Source organism: Jaculus jaculus, chromosome 12 (assembly GCF_020740685.1).
Source record: "Jaculus jaculus isolate mJacJac1 chromosome 12, mJacJac1.mat.Y.cur, whole genome shotgun sequence".
NCBI classification, from domain to species: Eukaryota; Metazoa; Chordata; class Mammalia; order Rodentia; family Dipodidae; genus Jaculus; species Jaculus jaculus.
In genome coordinates this window covers 32,567,830-32,588,324 of record NC_059113.1, presented here as the reverse complement: position 1 = coordinate 32,588,324, position 20,495 = coordinate 32,567,830, and the positions used below count along the sequence as shown (strand labels likewise).

General features: G+C 44.1%; 1 protein-coding gene and 1 pseudogene across 1 annotated transcript; one reads left to right on the top strand and one right to left on the bottom strand.

The window, feature by feature from the left end:
• Nucleotides 1-266: 266 nt before the first annotated feature.
• LOC123453563 lies at nucleotides 267-5,201 on the bottom strand (annotated as a pseudogene).
• Nucleotides 5,202-18,599: 13,398 nt separating this feature from the next.
• LOC123453562 (polyadenylate-binding protein 2-like) lies at nucleotides 18,600-20,310 on the top strand. The gene is made up of 2 exons (XM_045130588.1): nucleotides 18,600-18,647; nucleotides 19,675-20,310. Exons 1-2 carry the CDS (start codon nucleotides 18,600-18,602, stop codon nucleotides 20,308-20,310), a joined length of 684 nt encoding a protein of 227 aa, XP_044986523.1.
• Nucleotides 20,311-20,495: the final 185 nt, after the last annotated feature.

Below are 20,495 nucleotides of genomic sequence, written 5' to 3'. Positions count from 1 at the left end.
GTACCATATGATCTCAGGCTGGACACAATCACAGAGATCCTTCTGGGCCTCCTGAGTAAAGGCATGCAAGTCTCACTCTGGTCCAACCTGACCTGAAATTCACTATGTAGTCTCTGGGTGGATTTGAACATGCGGTGATCTTCCAGCCTCTTCCTCCCAGGTGCTGAGATTGAGGGCGTGTGCCACTACCCCAGCTTGTTCCTTATGTTTATTTTTTTTTCTATTTTCTTCTTTCTTCTTTTTTCCTCTCTTCTCCTAACACAGACTTACTGCCAGTAAGGGAAATACCACGATGATCTCCCTCTGGCCCGGCCCCTGTACACTCGACCTTGGGGCCTGCGGTTCACAGCACTGTAGAATGGAGATGGGGAAGGGCTGTAGTGGGTGCGCCGGGCACCGAAGTGGGCACGGAAGCGGGCACGCGGAAAACCGCGGTCTGTGCTGCTTATACCCGGAATGTTGGTTCGTTTGGGAACCACCTTGATTTGTCTTCCTCGGAACAGGGACCCGTCCAGGGACAAACCTGCGGAGGACGGAGCCGCACGCGTGGAAGTGGGCTTCCAGCGCCTGCGCCGTGGCGCCGTAGTCCACGTTGCCCACGTGCACGGAGCGGGCATCGGCCTGCGTCTTCTCCTGCGCAGACCCCGGGCTCGGCGTCCTCTGCTTCCAGGCCTCCTCGTGCAGCTCCCGCAGCTTGGCGGCCTCTTCCTCCTCCTCCCTCGCTGGGGCTTTGATGGCTTCACGCCAGAGGTCATCCATGGCGCGGTCCTTCGGATCGTTGTGGACCAGCTCCGGCTCTTCCTCCACCTCCTGGACGCGCACAGCCCCAAAGGATGAAGACGGTGACAGTGATGCTGATGATACTGATAATGCTGATGCTGATAATGCTGCTGCTGCTGCCACCTCTGCCTCTGCGGCTCAGCTGCTGTGGGACCTCCTTTATATACAGGCCTCCAGCGCCAGGACCGCCCACTCCCGAGGAAGGACTTCCACACTTAATCCTCCTGGAAATGCTTTCACAGACCCACCCAGGATGGGTTGACTGGATTCCTAATCTGATCAAGTTGACAACTGATTTCATTATGACAGGGTAAAGGCCCAGGTGTGGTTTAACAGAGGTAGAAGGATCAGTAGGAGTTCTAGGCTCATCTTGGACTATAGAATGATTTCCTGGACAGCCTGGCCTAGTAAACGAGCAAAAATCCATATGTTAAAGGAAGGGATTTAGGGGCGGGACCAGTGGACACTGCTGATCCCGAACACATACTCAGTTACTATTCACGAATCATAATAAGCATACTCTTTTCTTTTTTTTAAACTTTATTTATTTATTTGAGAGAGAGAGAGAGATCGCGCGCACCATGGCTTGCAGCCACTGCAAACAAACTCCAAACACATGTGCCACCTTGTGCATCTGGCTAATGTGGGTCCTTTGGCTTTGCAGGTAAATTCCTTAACGGCTAAGCCATCCCTCCAACCCAAGCACACTCTTTACATTCAACATTTCCGAGGACAATTCATTGCTTTTAAAAAAAAAAAAAAAAAAAAAGTATTTACTTATTTGAGAAAGAAAAAGAGGGAGAGATGGTTGAGAGATAGAAAGAGAGACAGAGGGCGAGAGGGGATGCTTCAGGGCCCCTAGTCACTGTAAAGGATCTCCAAACACATGTGCCACTAAGTGTGTTTATGTGGGTACTGGGGAATTGAACCCAGGTCTTTAGGCCTCCCAAGCAAGTGCCTTAACTGAAATTCTTTTTTCTTTCTTTTCTTTTTTTTTTTTTTTTTGTTGGCGATGGTGGTGAGGTAGGGTCTCACTCTAGCTCAGACTGATCTGGAATTCCCTAGGTAGTCTCAGGGTGGCCTCGAACTTGTGATCCTCCCACCTCTGCCTACCAAGTGCTGGGATTAAAGGCATATGCCAGCACTCTCAGCTATTTTTCAATTTTTTTTTTTTTTTTAAGTCAGGGTCTCACTCTAGCTCAAGCTGACCTGGAATTCACTATGTAGTTTCTAACTCATGGCAATCCTCCCACTGCTGTCTCCGGAGTGCTGGAATTAAAGGCATGCGCCACCACGCCCAGCAAATTTTCAATGCTTTAAAAAATAATTTTTTTGCAAGCCAAGAGACACACAGAGAGCTAGAACGTGTTTGGGTAGGCCAGTTCCTCTAGCCAGTGTAAATGAACTCCACATAAATATGCCATTTTGTGCTTATGTGGGCACTAAGGAATCAAACCCAGGTGTTTGGGCTTTGCAGGCAATTGCCTTAACGGTTGTGTCATCCCTCTAGTCCATAAAATTATGTTTATATATATGTGTGCATGTCTGTAAGTTTGGTTTTTCCAGGTAGGGTCTCTCTCTAGCCCAGGCTGACCTGAAACTCACTATGTAATAGGCCTGGGCTCAGTTAGAGATTCACCAGTCAGACACGAATGTGATTACTAGTAAATAGAGGTGTTTACTAGAGGCCAGGACTACACTTTTTTTTTTTTAAAATTATTTATTTATTTATTTGAGAGCAACAGACACAGAGAGAAAGACAGATAGAGGGAGAGAGAGAGAGAATGGGCGTGCCAGGGCTTCCAGCCTCTGCAAACGAACTCCAGATGCGTGCGCCCCCTTGTGCATCTGGCTAACGTGGGACCTGGGGAACCGAGCCTCGAACCAGGGTCCTTCGGCTTCACAGGCAAGTGCTTAACTGCTAAGCCATCTCTCCAGCCCCAGGACTACACTTTTTGCCAGAAACTTGAGTGCAGCCCCCCAGTTACATCTGGTCAGGGTTTATAAGTACAAATTGCTAAACAAGCCTACATGACAATACTCACAAGTCTAGTTACAAGGGCAAAGAAGAAGGAAGAGGAGGAGGAGGAAAAAAACAGTTAGCAGTTATCTCATTCAAGCAGATGGCCTGGTAGTCTGCATACCAAAGATAACTTTTGCAAGGTACTACACCCTGCGTACCACAGGTAACGTTTCCTTATAACATTTCCTTGTCCATCACATTCCCTTATCCATCACATTCCCCCACTGAGTTGGCACACCAAGTCAAACCTTTGACTCTCCCATAGGAGCCAGCTGCTATTGGGATCTAATAGTCATTAATTTTACTGAGAAAATTCTCTGTTGGATAAACTTGATTAGACCATTTAAAATGCAGAGGCATACAATAAATCCTAAAAGTACCAGAATTATGAGTGCAGAAATGGCAGTAATCAGAGTTGTGAGCCCGGGTGACCAAGAAAACAAATTTTCATACAAGTAAATGGGCAGCTGGTTTACAGAAGCAGGACATGACAGCGTGTACAGTCTATACGATTTACAACAACAACAAAAAAATTTGTTTTTGAAGTCTCACATTGAATTTCTCAAGCTTCTGCCATGCGTAGTCAGCTTCCAGGGTGACTAAAGCAGGGCTGTAGTCTCTTTGTCAGGGGCAGGTGTCCTCCGGAGCTTGACTTGGAGGGGACCCTCTGAGTTCCTGGTGACCTGTTAGCTGCTACAATCAGCTGAAGACAGTGTCTTCTTGACTCTGGTGTGATGAATCTATAGTCCTTATAGGTTCAATTCCCTGAGGGTATGTGGGTCCCTTTGTGTTACAAATGTTAAGGGAGCACCATCAATGGTAGGCAAATCTTGTTTACCTCTATAAATCTGAGCAGAGACACCTTTGAACAACCAGCACCACCCACGCCAGCAAGTACAAACAGCTAGAACTCTGAAATGCCTTTACATGTCAGGATGGGGGGGGGGAGGCCTGAGATCTGTCCTTAGTGATATTCCTCCTCTAATAAGACATATCAAAGAAAGATTGGACTAATGCAAATCAATAACTATCAGGTAAACATAACCAGTGAGGGCAAGGTTTGGAATTTTTTTTAAATCTAAAGATAGCCCTGGCTGAATAATCAGGGGCAGGCAGAGGCAGAAGGAATGAGTTAATGTTAAGAGTTTAGTATTGTAAGCCAGCATCAGACAGGTGAGCTTACTAGTCTGAATATTTGTTTATATTATAGTTATATTTTTCTTATTGGGTGATTAAGACCATACAGGCTGCCAGAATTAACTATATATTTTGGAGGTCAATAATGGCACTGTAGAGACTTTTAGAAACCCATGAGTGGCATGCCAACTCCAGTGGAGTCTGCATGACCTGTTCACCAGGCCAAGGTGAAAGCGTCAAGGAAGAAAGCCTCCTGGAAGGACGTGCATTCTCTAAGCTTGTAGTGCCTTTTGCTGCTCTCTAATAGCTGTTTTCTTCATTACTACTGTTCTGTTCCTGACACATGACAGCAGCGTGATGTTCTTTCACAACTTAGTAAAAATTAGATATGGAACAAGTTTCCATAAACTTGAGTCACCTGATGGTGTGACACTTCCTCCAGAGACCCCGCTGTTGTTTCAAGCCATAGTCAAAATTCTGAGGACCAGAATGAATCGATGAACCATCACCTTATCCAGGAGTGTATAGGAATGGAGATATGCTAGTAAACAATGGTGGGAAGCGTGTTTCTTGGTAATCTTTAACTTTTGTGAACAGACTTGCTAGGTTGAGGCCACCTTCATGCTTGTTTACTTTTTTTTTTTTTTTTTTTGGTTTTTCGAGGTAGGGTCTCACTCTAGGCCAGGCTGACCTGGAATTCACTATGGAGTCTCAGGGTGGCCTCGAACTCACGGCGATCCTCCTACCTCTGCCTCCCAAGTGCTGGGATTAAAGGCGTGCGCCACCACGCCCGGCTCTTGTTTACATTTTTATGGCATGGATCAAGGAAGAAAATATATCAGAGTTATGAAGTCGCCCTGTTAGAACTTTTGTTAAAAATACTTGATGCTTGAAGCAGGCTAAAAACCAAACATCATTTGTAACCACTGACTTCCTAACACTGATTTTGGTGAGATATTAACTATTAAATTTGTGATGGTAATCTTTATGTATTTGTGCCTCTCCTGAAACAGGCTATTCATAGAAAGTGTACTGCTTAAATAAACAAAGGCTAAGCTTATGCAGCCAGAATTGTATATAACTTGATGCTCTACTTCAGTAAAATACACTCAGATATATCAGCCTTGTGTGTGTGTCTGTTTGTCACTTCGCCGAGTCCTTGTCCACCTCCCAAGGCCCTGTTTTCCCTCAGACCAGTGGTCCTGGCTTTGCCTGTCCACAGCACATGAGAAATTCTATGACTCACAGCATTGTCATCCATTAGGATAAGACAAGGCCATGCTGATCAAGTGGCCTTCCCTGCTTTGGGAAGCCTGGAGGACTGATTTTTCTCCAGTGTGACTCTCCTATTGCAGATGCACTGATTTGGAATTTATCTCTGGGTCTCCACATCTTCTCTGATCAAGAAGACAGGTAACTGCCGGGCATGGTGGCGCATGCCTTTAATCCCAGCACTCGGGAGGCAGAGGTAGGAGGATTGCCATGAGTTCGAGGCCACCCTGAGATGACAGAGTTAATTCCAGGTCAGCCTGGACCAGAGTGAGACCCCACCTCGAAAAACCAAAAAAAAAAAGAAGACAGGTAACTTACCAGAGGCTAGAAGTTACTAAGTGTCACATCATCTCCTGTGGCCTTCTGACCTGGGAGCAGAAACCAAAATATTGGTTATCCTTTTAACTCCAATGTTTCCAATTGATTTTGGCTTCTACATATGGTTATTAATCTCTCAAAGAGACTGTACATATCTGATTAGCAAAACAGATTAGTTAAAAGGGTGCAGAACATACCTGGTTAGCAATGTAGATCTGGTTAGAGAATGACACAATAGTTTAAAATCATTCTGATTAATATTTAAGTTTAGTTGTCAGGTGACAGTGTAAGCTATACCTGGGACATAGAAAGCATACACATTCTATCTTTTAAGTATCTGTCATTTATAAGTGTTGGGCCTTGAGAGGCCCGGATGTGAGGCCTGGTGGAACTTCCTGAGCCCAGCTAAAGTTTGGAGACCTGTCTCTGTCCAGCTATGACTCAGCAGGACGCCTAATGGCCTCAGGCCTGCTACTTCTGCCTAGGAAGTTGAAGTTCTCTTGTGTGCACTTAGAACCAATCATTTCAAAAGTCGTGGTATGCTATTGGCCCTTACATCTCACCCCATCCTAAAATCCCTACCCTCGTTCTCAAAGCTATATAAGCACCTGCCTGCTACAATAACGTGAGTTCCTGCTTTGACAAGACTCCTGGCCCGGTGGTTTGTTCCTGGCTGTTGACACCCACCCTCTTCCTCAACCCCCTGGGAGGAACCAGCAGGCCTGGTCCTTCCTCAGCACCACCTGCCAGGGGAGCCCGGCATATAAGTATAGGCAGAATATTTTAGTAACCTGGAAAACAGTATTTTACCAATGATTTTATCAATAACTTTAAGCCAATTGATTTAACCTAGAAATTGTGTGTCAGGAAAAGACAAGACAGTATAAAAATTTGGCATCTGTGTTTGAAAACAACTTTGGCTAGTCTGTATATCTGTGCAGGTACGAACCACTACCAAAACTGGAAGCAGAACAGCAGAGTTTAAGATTCTTTTTCTAGAGCAGGAAACATGTCTTAAATGTCAGTGAATCTATAAGCAATGAACTTGAGATTCTAGAAATGAGACAATTACTTAAGTAAAACCTTTACTGTGACTGATTATACATAGTTTAAGAATAAAGACAAACATGGTCATTGTTGAGCTGAACTAGCTTAATTTTAGACTATAAAGCTTAGACAAATATATTACTATTATTTGTATACAGTGGATTTTCCTAAGACCTGAGGAGCTTCCTCAGATTTCCTAAGAACAAAATCACAAGAAGTCACTTTTTATAAGACTTAGATTATAACCTCAGTGATAGTCACCCAGCAAAACCAGCATGAGCAAGACAAGAACCATCTTAAAATTACAGAGTTTTAGCCAGGCATGGTGGCACTTTGGGAGCAGAGATAGGATCATTATGATTTCGAGACCAACCTGCAACTATAGAGTTAGTTCCATGTTAGCCTGGGCTACAGTGATACCCCCCACTTCAAAATAAAATTAAATAAATGAAAATTACCCTAGCCTTTAACTTTTTTCAAGAGGAAAATAAAAACACATTAAGAAAAACTTTAGATAATTTTCAAGGTTTTTCAATGAGCTGACTGGCCAAAAATAACATTAAGCAAATGAAACCTAAGATCTAAAAGTTTTCATTTTCTTTTATATTCTATTACTGATGATTGGTTCAGCTGAATAGTTTTGCTTATTGATAGCCAAACATCATGGACTTTAGATAAACCAAATTACAATACTCTCATATCTGGAAAACTCTATTAACAAAAGTAGAGTTCATGGGCTAGAGAGATGGCTTAGCAGTTAAGCACTTGCCTGTGAAGCCTAAGGACCCTGCTTCAAGGCTCGATTCCCCAGGACCCACATTAGCCAGATGCACAAGGGGGCACATGCATCTGGAGTTCATTTGCAGTGACTGAAGGCCCTGGGGAGCCCATTCTCTCTCTCTCTCTCTCTCTCTCTCTCTATCTGCCTCTTCCTCTCTCTCTCTGTCACTCTTTTTTTTTAATATTTTTTTAAAATTTTTTATTTATTTATTTGAGAGCAACAGACACAGAGAGAAAGACAGATAGAGGGAGAGAGAGAGAATGGGCACGCCAGGGCTTCCAGCCTCTGCAAACGAACTCCAGATGCGTGCGCCCCCTTGTGCATCTGGCTAATGTGGGACCTGGGGAACCGAGCCTCGAACCGGGGTCCTTAGGCTTCACAGGCAAGCGCTTAACCACTAAGCCATCTCTCCAGCCCTCTCTGTCACTCTTAAATAAATAAAAATGAACAAAAAATAATTTTAAAAAAAGTAGAGTTCACATATTTAAGGCACATGAGTCTACCAAGAGTAAACTATGAACAAAAGATCTCTAACAGAATTCTATAGAAATCTATATTATGTGTAACATTTTTGGCTTTAAATTTGAAGACATGAAAAATTTTTAATTTAAAAAATTCATCAGAATTGGGATACCTTTATTTAATATTTTCTTACATACACATATTTTCTTTATGAGGCGATTTAGCATTTTCAAAAGGTAAATAATATAACCACTTAATCTATAAGTCAGTTTCTGAAATTAATTCAGCTATACCTAACATACCCAAAGAATAGAGGAACTGGACTAAATTGCTATGATCTAATGAAAAAGGAGATAAGTCTCATAGAAAAGAGAGGGAATGGGCTGGGCATGGTGGTTCATTCCTTTAATCCCAGCATTTGGGAGGCAGAGGTAGGAGGAATACTGTGAGTTTAAAAGAGAGGGAATAGGCATGCCAGGGCTGCGTGCCACCCCAAACAATCTCCAAATGCATGCTCCGCTATGTGCATCTGGCTTTGCAAACAAACACCTTTAATTGCTGAGCCAAAAAGAAATATTTTCAAGCTGGGCATGGTGGAGCATGCCTTTAATCCCAGCACTCAGGAGGCAGAGGTAGGAGGATCACCATGAATTCAAGGCCACCCTGAGACTTCGTAGTGAATTCCAGGTCAGCCTGGGCTACAGCGAGACCCTACCTCAAAACAACCCCCCCAAAATAAATATTTTCAAACTCCTCCAAGTCAGTTTTATAGAACTATAGTGAATTCCAAACATACACAAAATTTTGTGACACCATCTATAACTACTGAAACCTTACCTAACTCTATAATCAGCCTGTGGGGCTTTGGTAAACTTACTCAGTAATGACATAAGTTAAATCTAAAGTATTAAGGCTGATTGTTGGAGGAATTACATCTTAAATCACAACATAACTTTGTTTAGAATTTTCTGTTACTGCTCCCCATGAAGTAAATAGTTTCCAAGCATATGAGAGATAAATACCATTCAGTGTCTGCAAATGTGGTTGTCAGGAGAAATAGTTAGAAGTAAAAATGGGGCACTCACTCAGCAGTGACAAGATCATATGGCAACCAGGGGCCAAGGCCAGAGACGGACCAGAGACCCTCTGCCATCTGATATGCAAATGAGCTAACGAAAAGGTGGCTATCAGCAGTCAGGATGACTGAGGAAAAAATGGGTATAAGAACTCCAGCAAAAGTTCAGAAAATTGGCAGGGTGTGGTGGCGCACGCCTTTAATCCCAGCACTCGGGAGGCAGAGGTAGAGGATTGCCATGAGTTCGAGGCCACCCTGAGACTCCATAGTGAATTCCAGGTCAGCCTGGGCTAGAGTGAGACCCTACCTCAAAAAAAACAAAAAACCAAACCAAAACAAAACAAAAAAAAAGACAAAAGTTCAGAAATTGTCACTCAACTCAGAGAGGCAGACTCCATGTCTCTGAGCACCTGGCATGGACTGGAGCAAGGCCCGGACCCCAGTGAGGTCTCATGTGAGCGCCCCCGGGGTCAGGGTCAGGAGGCTAGGGTAGTTGAGAGGATAAGGGAAAAAGGGGACCTGCCTTAATTAACATGTGTGAAAGTGTGACATCTGACTTAACATAATCCGTCTTTTGACTAATGAATTTAGCTCACTCTAGACAGTGGTCTATTTACCTTACAAAATACAAATACGGAAAAAAGTAAATAACTCCTCTGTGAGATTTTTTAAAAATTTTGTTTATTATTATTTATTTATTTGAGAGCAACAGACGGAGAGAGAAAGGCAGAGAGAGAGAGAGAAAGAGAGGGAGGGAGAGGGAGAGAGAGAGAATGGGCGCACCAGGGCCTCCAGCCACTGAAAACGAACTCCAGACACATGCGCCCCCTTGTGCATCTGGCTAACGTGGGACCTGGGGAACCGAGCCTCGAACCGGGGTCCTTAGGCTTCACAGGCAAACGCTTAACCGCTAAGCCATCTCTCCAGTCCGAGATTTTTTTTTTTTTTTGAAGCAGAGTTTTAGATATAATAACCATATGAGAGAATTCAATACTAATGAGCCAATTTTAACTTTAAGATTTAGTTAAAAAGTAGAGAAATAAAGGAACCTAGCTATCTTGGTTGAGTACTCTAAGCTCAGTCACCACTTATCATGACCAGATTAATATCACTGAGTTAAAGTTTTAAGTTTACAACCTGAATACCATAGCAACCTGCTACCAGCCAGGGCCATACTTTGGTGGGCTGATGTGAGCCCTAGACTAATAGGGGTCTGTAATCTGATCAAGTACTTAAAGACTTAATCAACCTTGTCTCTAACCTTCTGTTTAAGCTCACTCATACCTTCCTCCGCATACTTTACTCATATCTTCATCTACATGCTTTTGTCTCACAATCTACGATGAAAGGCATGGGCCACCACTGCGCGCTGCCTTACATACCACTCTGTAACAATCTTTTTCATCAAACATTTAACATCCAACATTTAAACTTTCCTCTACAGTTTATCTTCCTTAGTCAGTTCATTTCATAACCACCAACAAAATCTTTCATTGTCCTTAATTTTTAAAAAAATATTTTATTTATTTATTTGAGAGAAACAGAGAGGGGCAGAGAGGGAGAAAGCGAGAATGGGCAAGCCAGGGCCTCCAGCCACTGCAAACGAATTCCAGATGCATGTTCCCCCTATGCATCTGGCTGACGTGGGTCCTGGGGGTTGAATTGGGGTCCTTAGGCTTCTCAGGCAAACACCTTAACCACTCAGCCATTTCCCCAGCCTGTTACCATAAGACTTTTAACATGACCATTTAATTTTTTTTCCCTCAAAAACACTTTTTTTTTGTGTGTGTGTGTGTGGGGGGGGTTCTGAAGTAGGGTCCCACTCTAGCCCAGGCTAATTTAGAATTCACTATGTAGTCTCAGAGTAGCCTTGAACTCACAGAGATCTTCCTACCTCTGCCTCCTGACTGCTGGGATTAAAGGTGTGTACCACCACACCGGCCTTCAAAAGGCCTTTTGAAATAACCTTTTTATAAAAGAATAGACCAGACTTAAGCCGTGCATAGTGGCACACACCATTACTCCCAGTACTTGGGTGGCAGAGGTACAAGGATCACCATGAGTTCAAGGCCGCCCTGAGACTACATAGTGAATTCCAGGTCAGCCTTGACTTATATTATCTACCCACATTAAACACGTAGATTTTATCACTTCTTGATTTGAGAACTTCAGTTCTTATAACTTTCCTGAAACACATTTTATTTTTGCAGGGGTGGGGGGCTGGCTTGCTAATTCTCATTCTCTGTCTCCCCAGCTTGCAGCTAAATAAATAAAAATATTTGGGGCTGGAAAAATAGCTTAGTGGTTAAGGCACTAGCCTGCAAAGTTCAATGCCCCAGTACCATGTAAGGCCAGATGCACAAGGTGGCACATGAGTCTAGAGTTCTTTTGCAGTGGCTAGAAGCCCTGGCATGCCCATATCCATTTTCTCTGTCTCTCATAAATAAATAAATAAAAATTGTTTTAAAAAGGTTTTTAAGAAGCCAGTATTGCTAAACACTCCACATACTTGGGCTGCAAGACCACTGAGAAATCCTTCTGGAACTGAGCTGAAAAACTCCTCCTTGTAGACCAGCTCACAGAAAGCTGGGAGAAGCCATTCTGTGCACAGTTCAATGGGAGAAAGAGATACCACCAGTGAAGAAACTCAACAGTGGACACTGCAAACCTTATATTTGGCCATCCAGACCAAATGAGCCAATGGGTACAATAGTGGCACGTCTGTCATGGTGGAAACCAACTGCCCTCCAATTGGACTGGAGGTCTGCTCATGGGAGGGAATACAGCTCTGAGACTGAAAACTTAAAACAGGGGAAGTCATTAGACCTAGGTGTGTAACATCTGCTGCTGTCTGGCTAAATGTATATACTATGCTTATCAAAGTGCCCAGTAAGCCCTTCTCTTAATGTTCATACCCTTATATTAATGCTACTCTCACTTTTGGTAGAGAATCTTCTCTTTTCAGATGACAGTGACCTTGGGATGACTCGGAAGGCATCATGGTGCTGGAAAGAAGTGACAGGAGTGCTCAATACTGTAATATTTCTATCACATCTTCCAAAGCTCAGGGTCTAATGTGGAAGAGGTGGCAGAAAGAATGTAAGAGCCAAAGGAAGGATAGAACTCCTTATAACATACTCTCCCCAGACACAAAATGGCCTGGATATCCAGGACCTCATAGGGCCTGACACTACCTACACATGACCATCATAATAGGAGGAAAAGATGATGACATCAAAATAAAAGAGAGACTGATTGAGTGGGGGGGGGAGGGGGCATGATGGAGAATGGAGTTTCAAAGGGTAAAGTGGGGGGAGGGAAGGTATTACCATAGGATCGTTTTTTCATAATCATGGAAGTTGTTAATAAAAAAAATTTTTAAAAAATAAAAAGAAAAAAAAAAGCCAGGCATGGTAGCACATGGCTTTAGTGCCAGCACACAGAAGGCTGAGGTAGGAGGACTGGCATAAGTTCTAGATTTATACTATGTGTGAGCTCCAGCTTTGTCTGAAATATATTTTTTAAAAAATATAAAAGTAGATTTGAACATGTGGTGATTTGATTCAGGTGTCCCCCGTAAACGTAGGTGTTCTGAATGCTAGGTTCCCAGCTGATGGTGATTTGGGAATTAATGCCTCGTGGAGGGAGTGTATTGTTGGGGGCAGGCTTATGGGCTTTATAGCCAGTTTCCCCTTGCCAGTGTTTGGCACACCATCCTGTTGCTATGGTCCACCTTATGTTGGCCAGGGGGTGATGTCCACCCTCTGCTCATGCCATTGTTTTCCCCTGTCATCGTGGAGCTTCCCCTAAAGCCTGTGAGCCAAAATAAATCTCTTTTTCCAGAAGCTGCTCTTGGTTGGGTGATTTCTACCAGCAACATGAACTGGACTGCAACATAACATTATTAGAAATTTTCTTACAAACCCAGTATTAATATCTTCTAACATTTTTATTTTATTTTATTTTGGTTTTTTGAGGTAGGGTCTCACTTTAGCCCAGGCTGACCTGGAATTCACTATGGAGTCTCAGTGTGGCCTTGAACTCACACTCATGGCAATCCTCCTACCTCTGCCTCCCGGATGCGGGGATTAAAGGTGTATGCCACCACGCCCGGCACTTCTATATTTAACTATGGTTATATCCAGAAAGTCTTTGTCAAGACCAGTATGAGGAAGGGTTTCCCCTACGTTTTCTCTATCAGTTTCAGAGTTTCAGGTCTGATATTAAGGTCTTTGATCCATTTGAACTTAATTCTTGTGCATGGAGAGACATACAGGTCTATTTTCATCCTTCCACAGATACACATCCAGTTTCCCCTAAACCATTTGCTGAACAGTCTATCTTTATCCCCATGATTATATTTAGCATTTTTATAAAAGATCAGGTGGCTATATAGCTACCTGGATTAACATCTGAGTCCTCTATTCTGTTACACTGATGATCATGTCTGTTTTTGTGACAGGACCATGCTGTTTTTGTTACTATGGCTCTGTAATATAGGTGGTCTCTAGATGCTATGGGTATCTCCTACTTCTCTGCTGTGATTGATAATATGTTATACACCTTTCGTTTTTAGTAGAAGAGTGTGTTTTGCTGTGTTTTTTTTTTTTGGCTTATCCTCCCATAGGCTGCTTTGGCATGGTTCTTATGCTGCCATCTTAACTGGTATACCTCAATTCCAATTTTCAATTTTCATTTTGCAATTTACTCAGGGTGGTCAGGGTGTCCAGGTCACCCAAGGACAGGCTCTGACTTGATTTCCAGTTGGAATGTTGAAGATTCCCTCTGGCAGCATCCCACAACAAAGGACAGCCAAGCCAATTCACAGAACTTCCTCAAGGAGAAGGCCAAGTCAGACACCAACTGTTGGAAGAATGAAAAGTTAGTAAGGGCAAATTACAAATGGGCTAGGTGTGCTCTGCCTCATGGCAGAGTTTCCAGATCCTGGTTTCCAAGGAGGATCCAAAAATGCTAACCACAAAAGGACAAAACAAACACTAAAGAGAAAGAGACATGTGGCCACACAGAACTGAAGCAGACCAGGGGTCATGGGATGTCTCACCACGACCCGGGATTAGGGAAGTAGTGCTGCATCTAGCCTTTCACTGAATCCCCCTTACAAACGGAGGCTTTCCAAAGCAGATGACTGTCCTCCACAGTGTTGATATATCCTGAGTATCACTCTCCTCTGCCAGGGCATGGAGAATAACCTTGGGAATGAGGGACATTTCTCAGTTTCTATTCCCTAGTGTCTCCAACTGTAGTCAGAGTAGGGTCCCAAGAAATCCAGACTCTGTGAGACAAGGATTGGAGAGTCTCAAAAATGTGTGCCAACAAAAATAAAAGTTACCTCTGGAGCACCTCACTGCCACTTTAAAGAGGATGGAGGTTCTGAAGCCTCTTTATCTTCTTCAGTCACAGAAGACATCTAGGGATTAAGGTCCCATAAATTTACCAGTGCCAGGCCTTAGCAATATCCTACTCAGACCAAACTTAAATTCTCTTCATCAGCTGTCCCCAGGGCTTCAGCCCCCAAGTACTTCCCTGGGAAATTCATGGGCTTTAATCCCAATTGGAAAAAAAGAAAAATGCAGTAGTGAATCCGGCTGAATGCGCCTGGCACATCCCGGACAAGCCCCCAAATGTAATAGGTCTGGGATTACTCAGAGATTTTATCAGTCCAACAAAAGTATGATATTAATAAACAGAGTCATTTATTTCTGGCTAGGACTACACATTGAGCGGGGAACTCAAGAGTTCAGGCCCCATATACATGGGTCAAGGTTTATAAGGAAAAATTGCTAAAGAAGCTTAAGTGACAAGTCACAAGCCTAGTTACAAAGGCAAAGAAGAAAATAAAGGCTAGTGGTTATCTCATTCAAGCAGATGGCCTTGTATTCTGCATAACAAAGATAACTTCTCAAGGTACCACATGCGGAATACCACAGGTCATATTTATTTATACCATTACCTTATATATCACATTCCCTTATCCATCACAAATATGTAGTCTCAGCCTGGCCTCAAACTAACAGAAATCCTCTTACTCAGCCTCCCAAGTGCTGTGATTAAAGGTGTGTGTCCAAATGCTTGGAAAAATCATATTTTTTCCTTCCTTACGTTTATTATTTACAAGCTGTTTGTATGGATACATTATGTGTTAGAACCCTCTTTCCCCTTGACCTTGCCCCTTTTCTGTTGGCAATGCTCCTCTGTATTGTGGCAGGTATACCCCATGAAGTTGTAGTTTATGTGGGAGCATATGTAGTTATGGTAGAAGCAGCAGCCAGTTATTTTTGGGGGGAGGTATGTCTCTGGGCATGAAGTCTCAACCTGTGACTCTTATAGTCTTTCCACATCCTCTTTTGCAAAATTCCCTGAGCCATGGTTGGTGATATTTAAGTCTACTTCAGTGATGAGATTAGGAGCCTCTGGATCTCTCCTTTGGTAACTGTTGAGTATCTTCAGCATATGTCTCCTACACCCTGTGCTGATTATGTATTGAAGTAGAACTCTTGTGCTCTCTCCAATTCCTCTGTGGTTACAACTGTGGCTTGGCTGAAGTGTGAGCGATAGTTTATCTCCTCTGGCCTTGCTAAATTCTGGAGCAGGAAGCTGAGAGGAGCCCATGGGAACAGAGATCTATCCTAATTATGCCATGCCTGGCACGAATACCCTCCAGACAAAGTTGTAATTTTAATGAGCTGAAAAAGATGTAGGTTTTTAAAAACAATTTCATGTTATTTATTATTTGAGAGCTATAGAAAGAGGCAGATAGAGAATGGGCAAACCTTGAATTTCAGCCACTCTAAACAAACTCAAGAAGCATGCACTACCTTGTACATCTGTCTAACATGGGTCCTAAGGAATAAACCCTTGATCCCTAAGTTTCACAGGGAAGTATCTTAACCAGTAAGCCATCTCCAAGCCCCCCAAAATGTACATTTTTATATGGCCTTAAAAAACATTTTATTAGGTGCTGGAGAGATGGCTTAGTGGTGGATGCATTTGCCTGCAAAGCCAAAGGACCTAGGTTCAATTCTCCAGGACCCACATAAGCCAGATGCACAACATGACACATGTGTCTGGAGTTAGTGTGCAGGAACTGAAGGCTCTAGTGCGTCCATAGTATCTCTCTCTCATTTACTCAAATAAAGTTTTCTTTTTTCTCAAGGTTGGGTCTCACGCTAGCCAAGGCTGACCTGGAATACACTATGTAGTCTCAGGGTGGCCTCGAACTCACAGAGATCCACCTACCTCTGCCTCCCGAATGCTGGGATTAAAAGCATGTGCCAACACGCCCAGCTTCAAATGAAGTTAATTGTAAAAAAAAAATATTTTATTGGGCTGGTGAGATTGCTCAGCAATCAAGGTGCTTGCCTACAAAGCCTAACAACCTGGGTTTGATTCTCCAGACCCACATAAAGCCACAGTATAAAACGTGACATATGTATCTGTGAGGTTTGGGAGTGACCAAGACCACACAAACCACCCTGAGGTAAAGATGAAAGCTTTTATTCAGGAAAAACATGATGTGCTGGGGCTGACTCACAAGAGAGGAACACAGCCAACCTGAGTTTGCAGGTAGTGGGCTTTATATGGCTTCAGTTAGGGAAGGTGACAAAGGAAAAAGACCCATTTGTTAAACTGAATAGAAATGTTCCTTTAGGGAAGATCATTACATTAATATTTAAAGTAGCTGGGGTGGTGCTCGCTTTGGCTGCACATATGCTAAAATAGCTAGGGTGTGACCCCAGAACAGTGACCATGTAACAAGGTAAGGGGGCCGGAAACCATGACCTGGGCATTGTTAGGCAAGGAGGGGTAGTGACCAGGTGGCATCTTGAGGAATGTGGAGAATCCACTTTCCTATGCCTCTGTCACCATACTGCTGACTTTGGTGACTCCATCTTGGGAGCCTGTGCCAACCTACCAGTATATGGAGTTATTTTGCAGTAGCAGGAAGCTGTAGAGAGCCCATTCTGCTCTCTCTCTCTATAACTCTGTCTATTCTTACAAATAAATAAATAAAATTATTAAAAACATTTATTTGCAGTGGTGTGTGGTGGCACACACCTTTAATCCCAGCACTCAAAAGCCAGCATTAAGAGGATTGCTGTGAGTTCAACGCCACCCTGAAACTACATAGTGAATTCCAGATTAGCCTGTCCTGGAGCAAGACCCTTCCTAAAAAAAAAAAATTACTTGCTGTGGGGGCGGGGTGGAGAGTGTGAGAGAAAGGGAATAGGTGGATCAGGGCCTATTGCCATGGAACACAAACTTCATGTGTTTGCAACTCTTTGTGTATCTGGCTTTATGAGAGTACTGGGGAATCTGAACTGCACCCTCAGGCATTATGAGCAAGCACCTTTAACCACTGAGCACTCTCTCCAGCCCTTTGTATGGCTTTTTCGTGTCTCTCAGTTTCAGGATCGATAGTGAATGTTTATTATATCTGTACTATACATTCTTCAGTTTTGTCCTGTACCGCAATAGACTTTTGTATTGGTTATGTCTTGTACTGCATAGTCTTTTGTGCTTACTCTGTTGTTTTCCTACTGATTCAAGACCAGGATGTGTATTGCAGCTTCTGATGTGTACTGAAAATCATCTTGCATTTCTTTGTACCTCCACAGCACAGCTGCAGGCATCTGTCTGCCAACTGACCATTTTTCTGTTTCTGTAAAACTAGCCTGTTTCCTACTCAAGGTGTCTGACACTACGTCAGGGCCTTGGCCTCTGAGTCTTCCCAACAATAAGACTTGTCCAAGATAAGATATATGAACTCCAAACCACCAAGAATCAGAGTTTACACTTTGGAAGACATACCCCTGGGCCCACACTGGCAAGAAAATAAGATGATTCTCTATGCAAGTCTCTGGAGTTGGTTCTATGAGTTTAATTTCCCTCATCAATTTGTGTCTGTTCTGCAGTACCAACACCGTGGGAAATCCATCATGGTGGCGTCCTTCACCAAACCCACTGTCCTTGACAGGATAATCAAAAATAAAATAACAACAATAAAAAAAATACTTCAGAAAATGATATTCAGGAGATTATCATACTAAGATGATACCAGATGATATAACAACCCTCTGTGAAATAAGATGGCCAACTTTTATTTAATTTTAATTTATTTGTTTGAAGGGGAAGCAGAGATAGGAAAAGAGAAGGGGAGCGTCAGGGCCTCCACCCCTTGAAATCTCCAGATGCATGTGCCACTTTGTGCACCTGACTTACATGGATACAAAAGGAATTGAACCTGGTTCCTTTGACTTTGCAGGCAAGTGCCTTAACCACTAAGCGATATCTCCAGCTTGATGTCTTTCTTTTAAAGTTAAATGGCCCCCTCAGGGAACTCTGAAAATAACTAATATTATAGACAGGGAAAATGCAAGATCCTCCTACTCTTAACAAGTTGTAAAGCAGTTGGACATGGTGATGCACGCCTTTAATCCCAGCACTCAGGAGACAGAGTTAGCAGGATCGCCATGAGTTTGAGGCTACCCTGAGACTCCATAGTGAATCCCAGGTCGCCTGGGCTAGAGTGAGACCCCACCTCTAAAAACAAAACAAAAGTTGAAAAAATGCAAAGTCAGGGAGCTGCCCTTGAACTGTGGGAAAAAAATTCAAAATTCTCCCTGGAATATGAGGTGGAGAAGAAACTGCTAGCTAGAGTTAGACCAGAAGATTCAATACCAGGTATGGACCACTACACACAACTACCTTCAAACATTCTCTTCAGTAAGGAGGTACAGGCTGGCAGGGCTTGAGAATGGCTAGACCCAAAGCCATGAAAAGGGGGGTGGAGGAGGCAGTGCTGTTTGGGCTACTTGGGAATTCCACCACTCCAGGGCCTTACACTGTGGAAGGGGATGAACAGTGGAGGGGGCGAACCAAGGTGGAAAGTAGGGTCTTGTTCTAGCACTGATGACCTGGAATTCACTCTATAGTCTCAGGGTAGCCTTGAACACACAGCGATCCTTCTACCTTGGCCTCCCAAGTGCTGCGATTAAAGCATGAATCACAAATCCCAGCTAAAACATTTTTTTAATTTATTTACATATGTGTGTGGTTTTCTTTTGAGAGAGAGAGACAGACAGACAGACAGAGAGTGAGAGAGAGAGAGACAGACAGACAGACAGAGAGGCAGAGAGAGAGAGAGCGTGAGCGAGAGAGAGAGAGAGAGAGAGAGGCAGAGAGAGAGAGAGAGAAAGGGAGAGGGAAAGAGGGAGAGGGAGAGAGAGAGAGAGACACAGAGAGATATTGGGTACACCACGGCCTTCTATATTAACGCTACTCTCACTTCTGGTTAGAGAAGCTTCTCCTTTCAGATGACGGTGACCACTGGGATCAACCAAAAGCCAACATAGTGCTTAGAAGAATTGTCAGAGGAGTGTCCAGCACTGACACATCTCTATCACACCCTCCAAGGCTCAGGTTCATTACGGAAGAGGTGTCTGAAAGAGTGTAAGAGTCAAAGGAAGGGTACCACTCCTTACAATGCAACTGAGCAGACAGAAATTGGCCTTGATATACAAAACCTCGCGATGCCTAGCATTACCTTTAAAAGACCCATATAATAGGAGGAAAAGATGATGCATCAAAATAAAAGAGAGACTGGCATGAGGGCACACGCCATTAATCCCAGCACTTGGGCGGCAGAAGTAGGAAGATAATTGAGAGTTCAAGGGCACGCTAAGCATCTGAGCAGCACAGGCGGAGGTGGCAGCAGCAGCAACAGCGTCATCATCATCATATGGGGCTGTGCGCATCCAGGAGGAGGAGGAAGAGTCAGAGCTGGTCCACAACGATCCTAAGGGCGGAGCCATGGAGGACCTCTGGCGTGAAGCCATCAATGCCCCAGCGAGGGAGGAGGAAGAAGAGGCCGCCAAGCTGCGGGAGCTGCACGAGGAGGCCTGGAAGCAGAGGACGCCGAGCCCGGGGTCTGCGCAGGAGAAGACGCAGGCCGACGCCCGCTCCGTGCACGTGGGCAACGTGGACTACGGCGCCACCGCGCAGGCGCTGGAAGCCCACTTCCACGCGTGCGGCTCCGTCCTCCGCGTCTCCATCCTCTGCGACAGGGTCACTGGCCATCCCAAAGGGTTCGCCTACGTCGAGTTCTCGGAAGAGGAGTCGGCGCGGGCAGCTTTGGCCCTGGACGGGTCCCTGTTCCGTGGAAGACAAATCAAGGTGGTTCCCAAACGAGCCAACATTCCGGGTATAAGCAGCACAGACCGCGGTTTTCCCCATGTCTGCTTCCGTGGCCGCTTCCGTGCCCACTTCGGTGCCCGGCCTGCGGACTACAGCGCTTCCCCATCTCCATTCTACAGTGCTGTGAACCGCAGGCCCCAAGGTCGATTGTACAGGGGCCGGGCCAGAGGGAGATCATCGTATTCCCCTTACTGGACTTAAGTGTGTGTTAGGACAGAGGAAAAAGAAGAAATCCTCTGGAAGGACACTGTAGTGGTTTGAATTAGGTGTTTCCTGTAAGGTGTGTGCTCTGAGTGCTTAGATCTCCAACTGGTGGCAGTTTGGAACTGGAGCCTCCTGGGGCCACTGAATACAGGCTTAAGGGTGTTAGAGCCAACTTCTTGCCA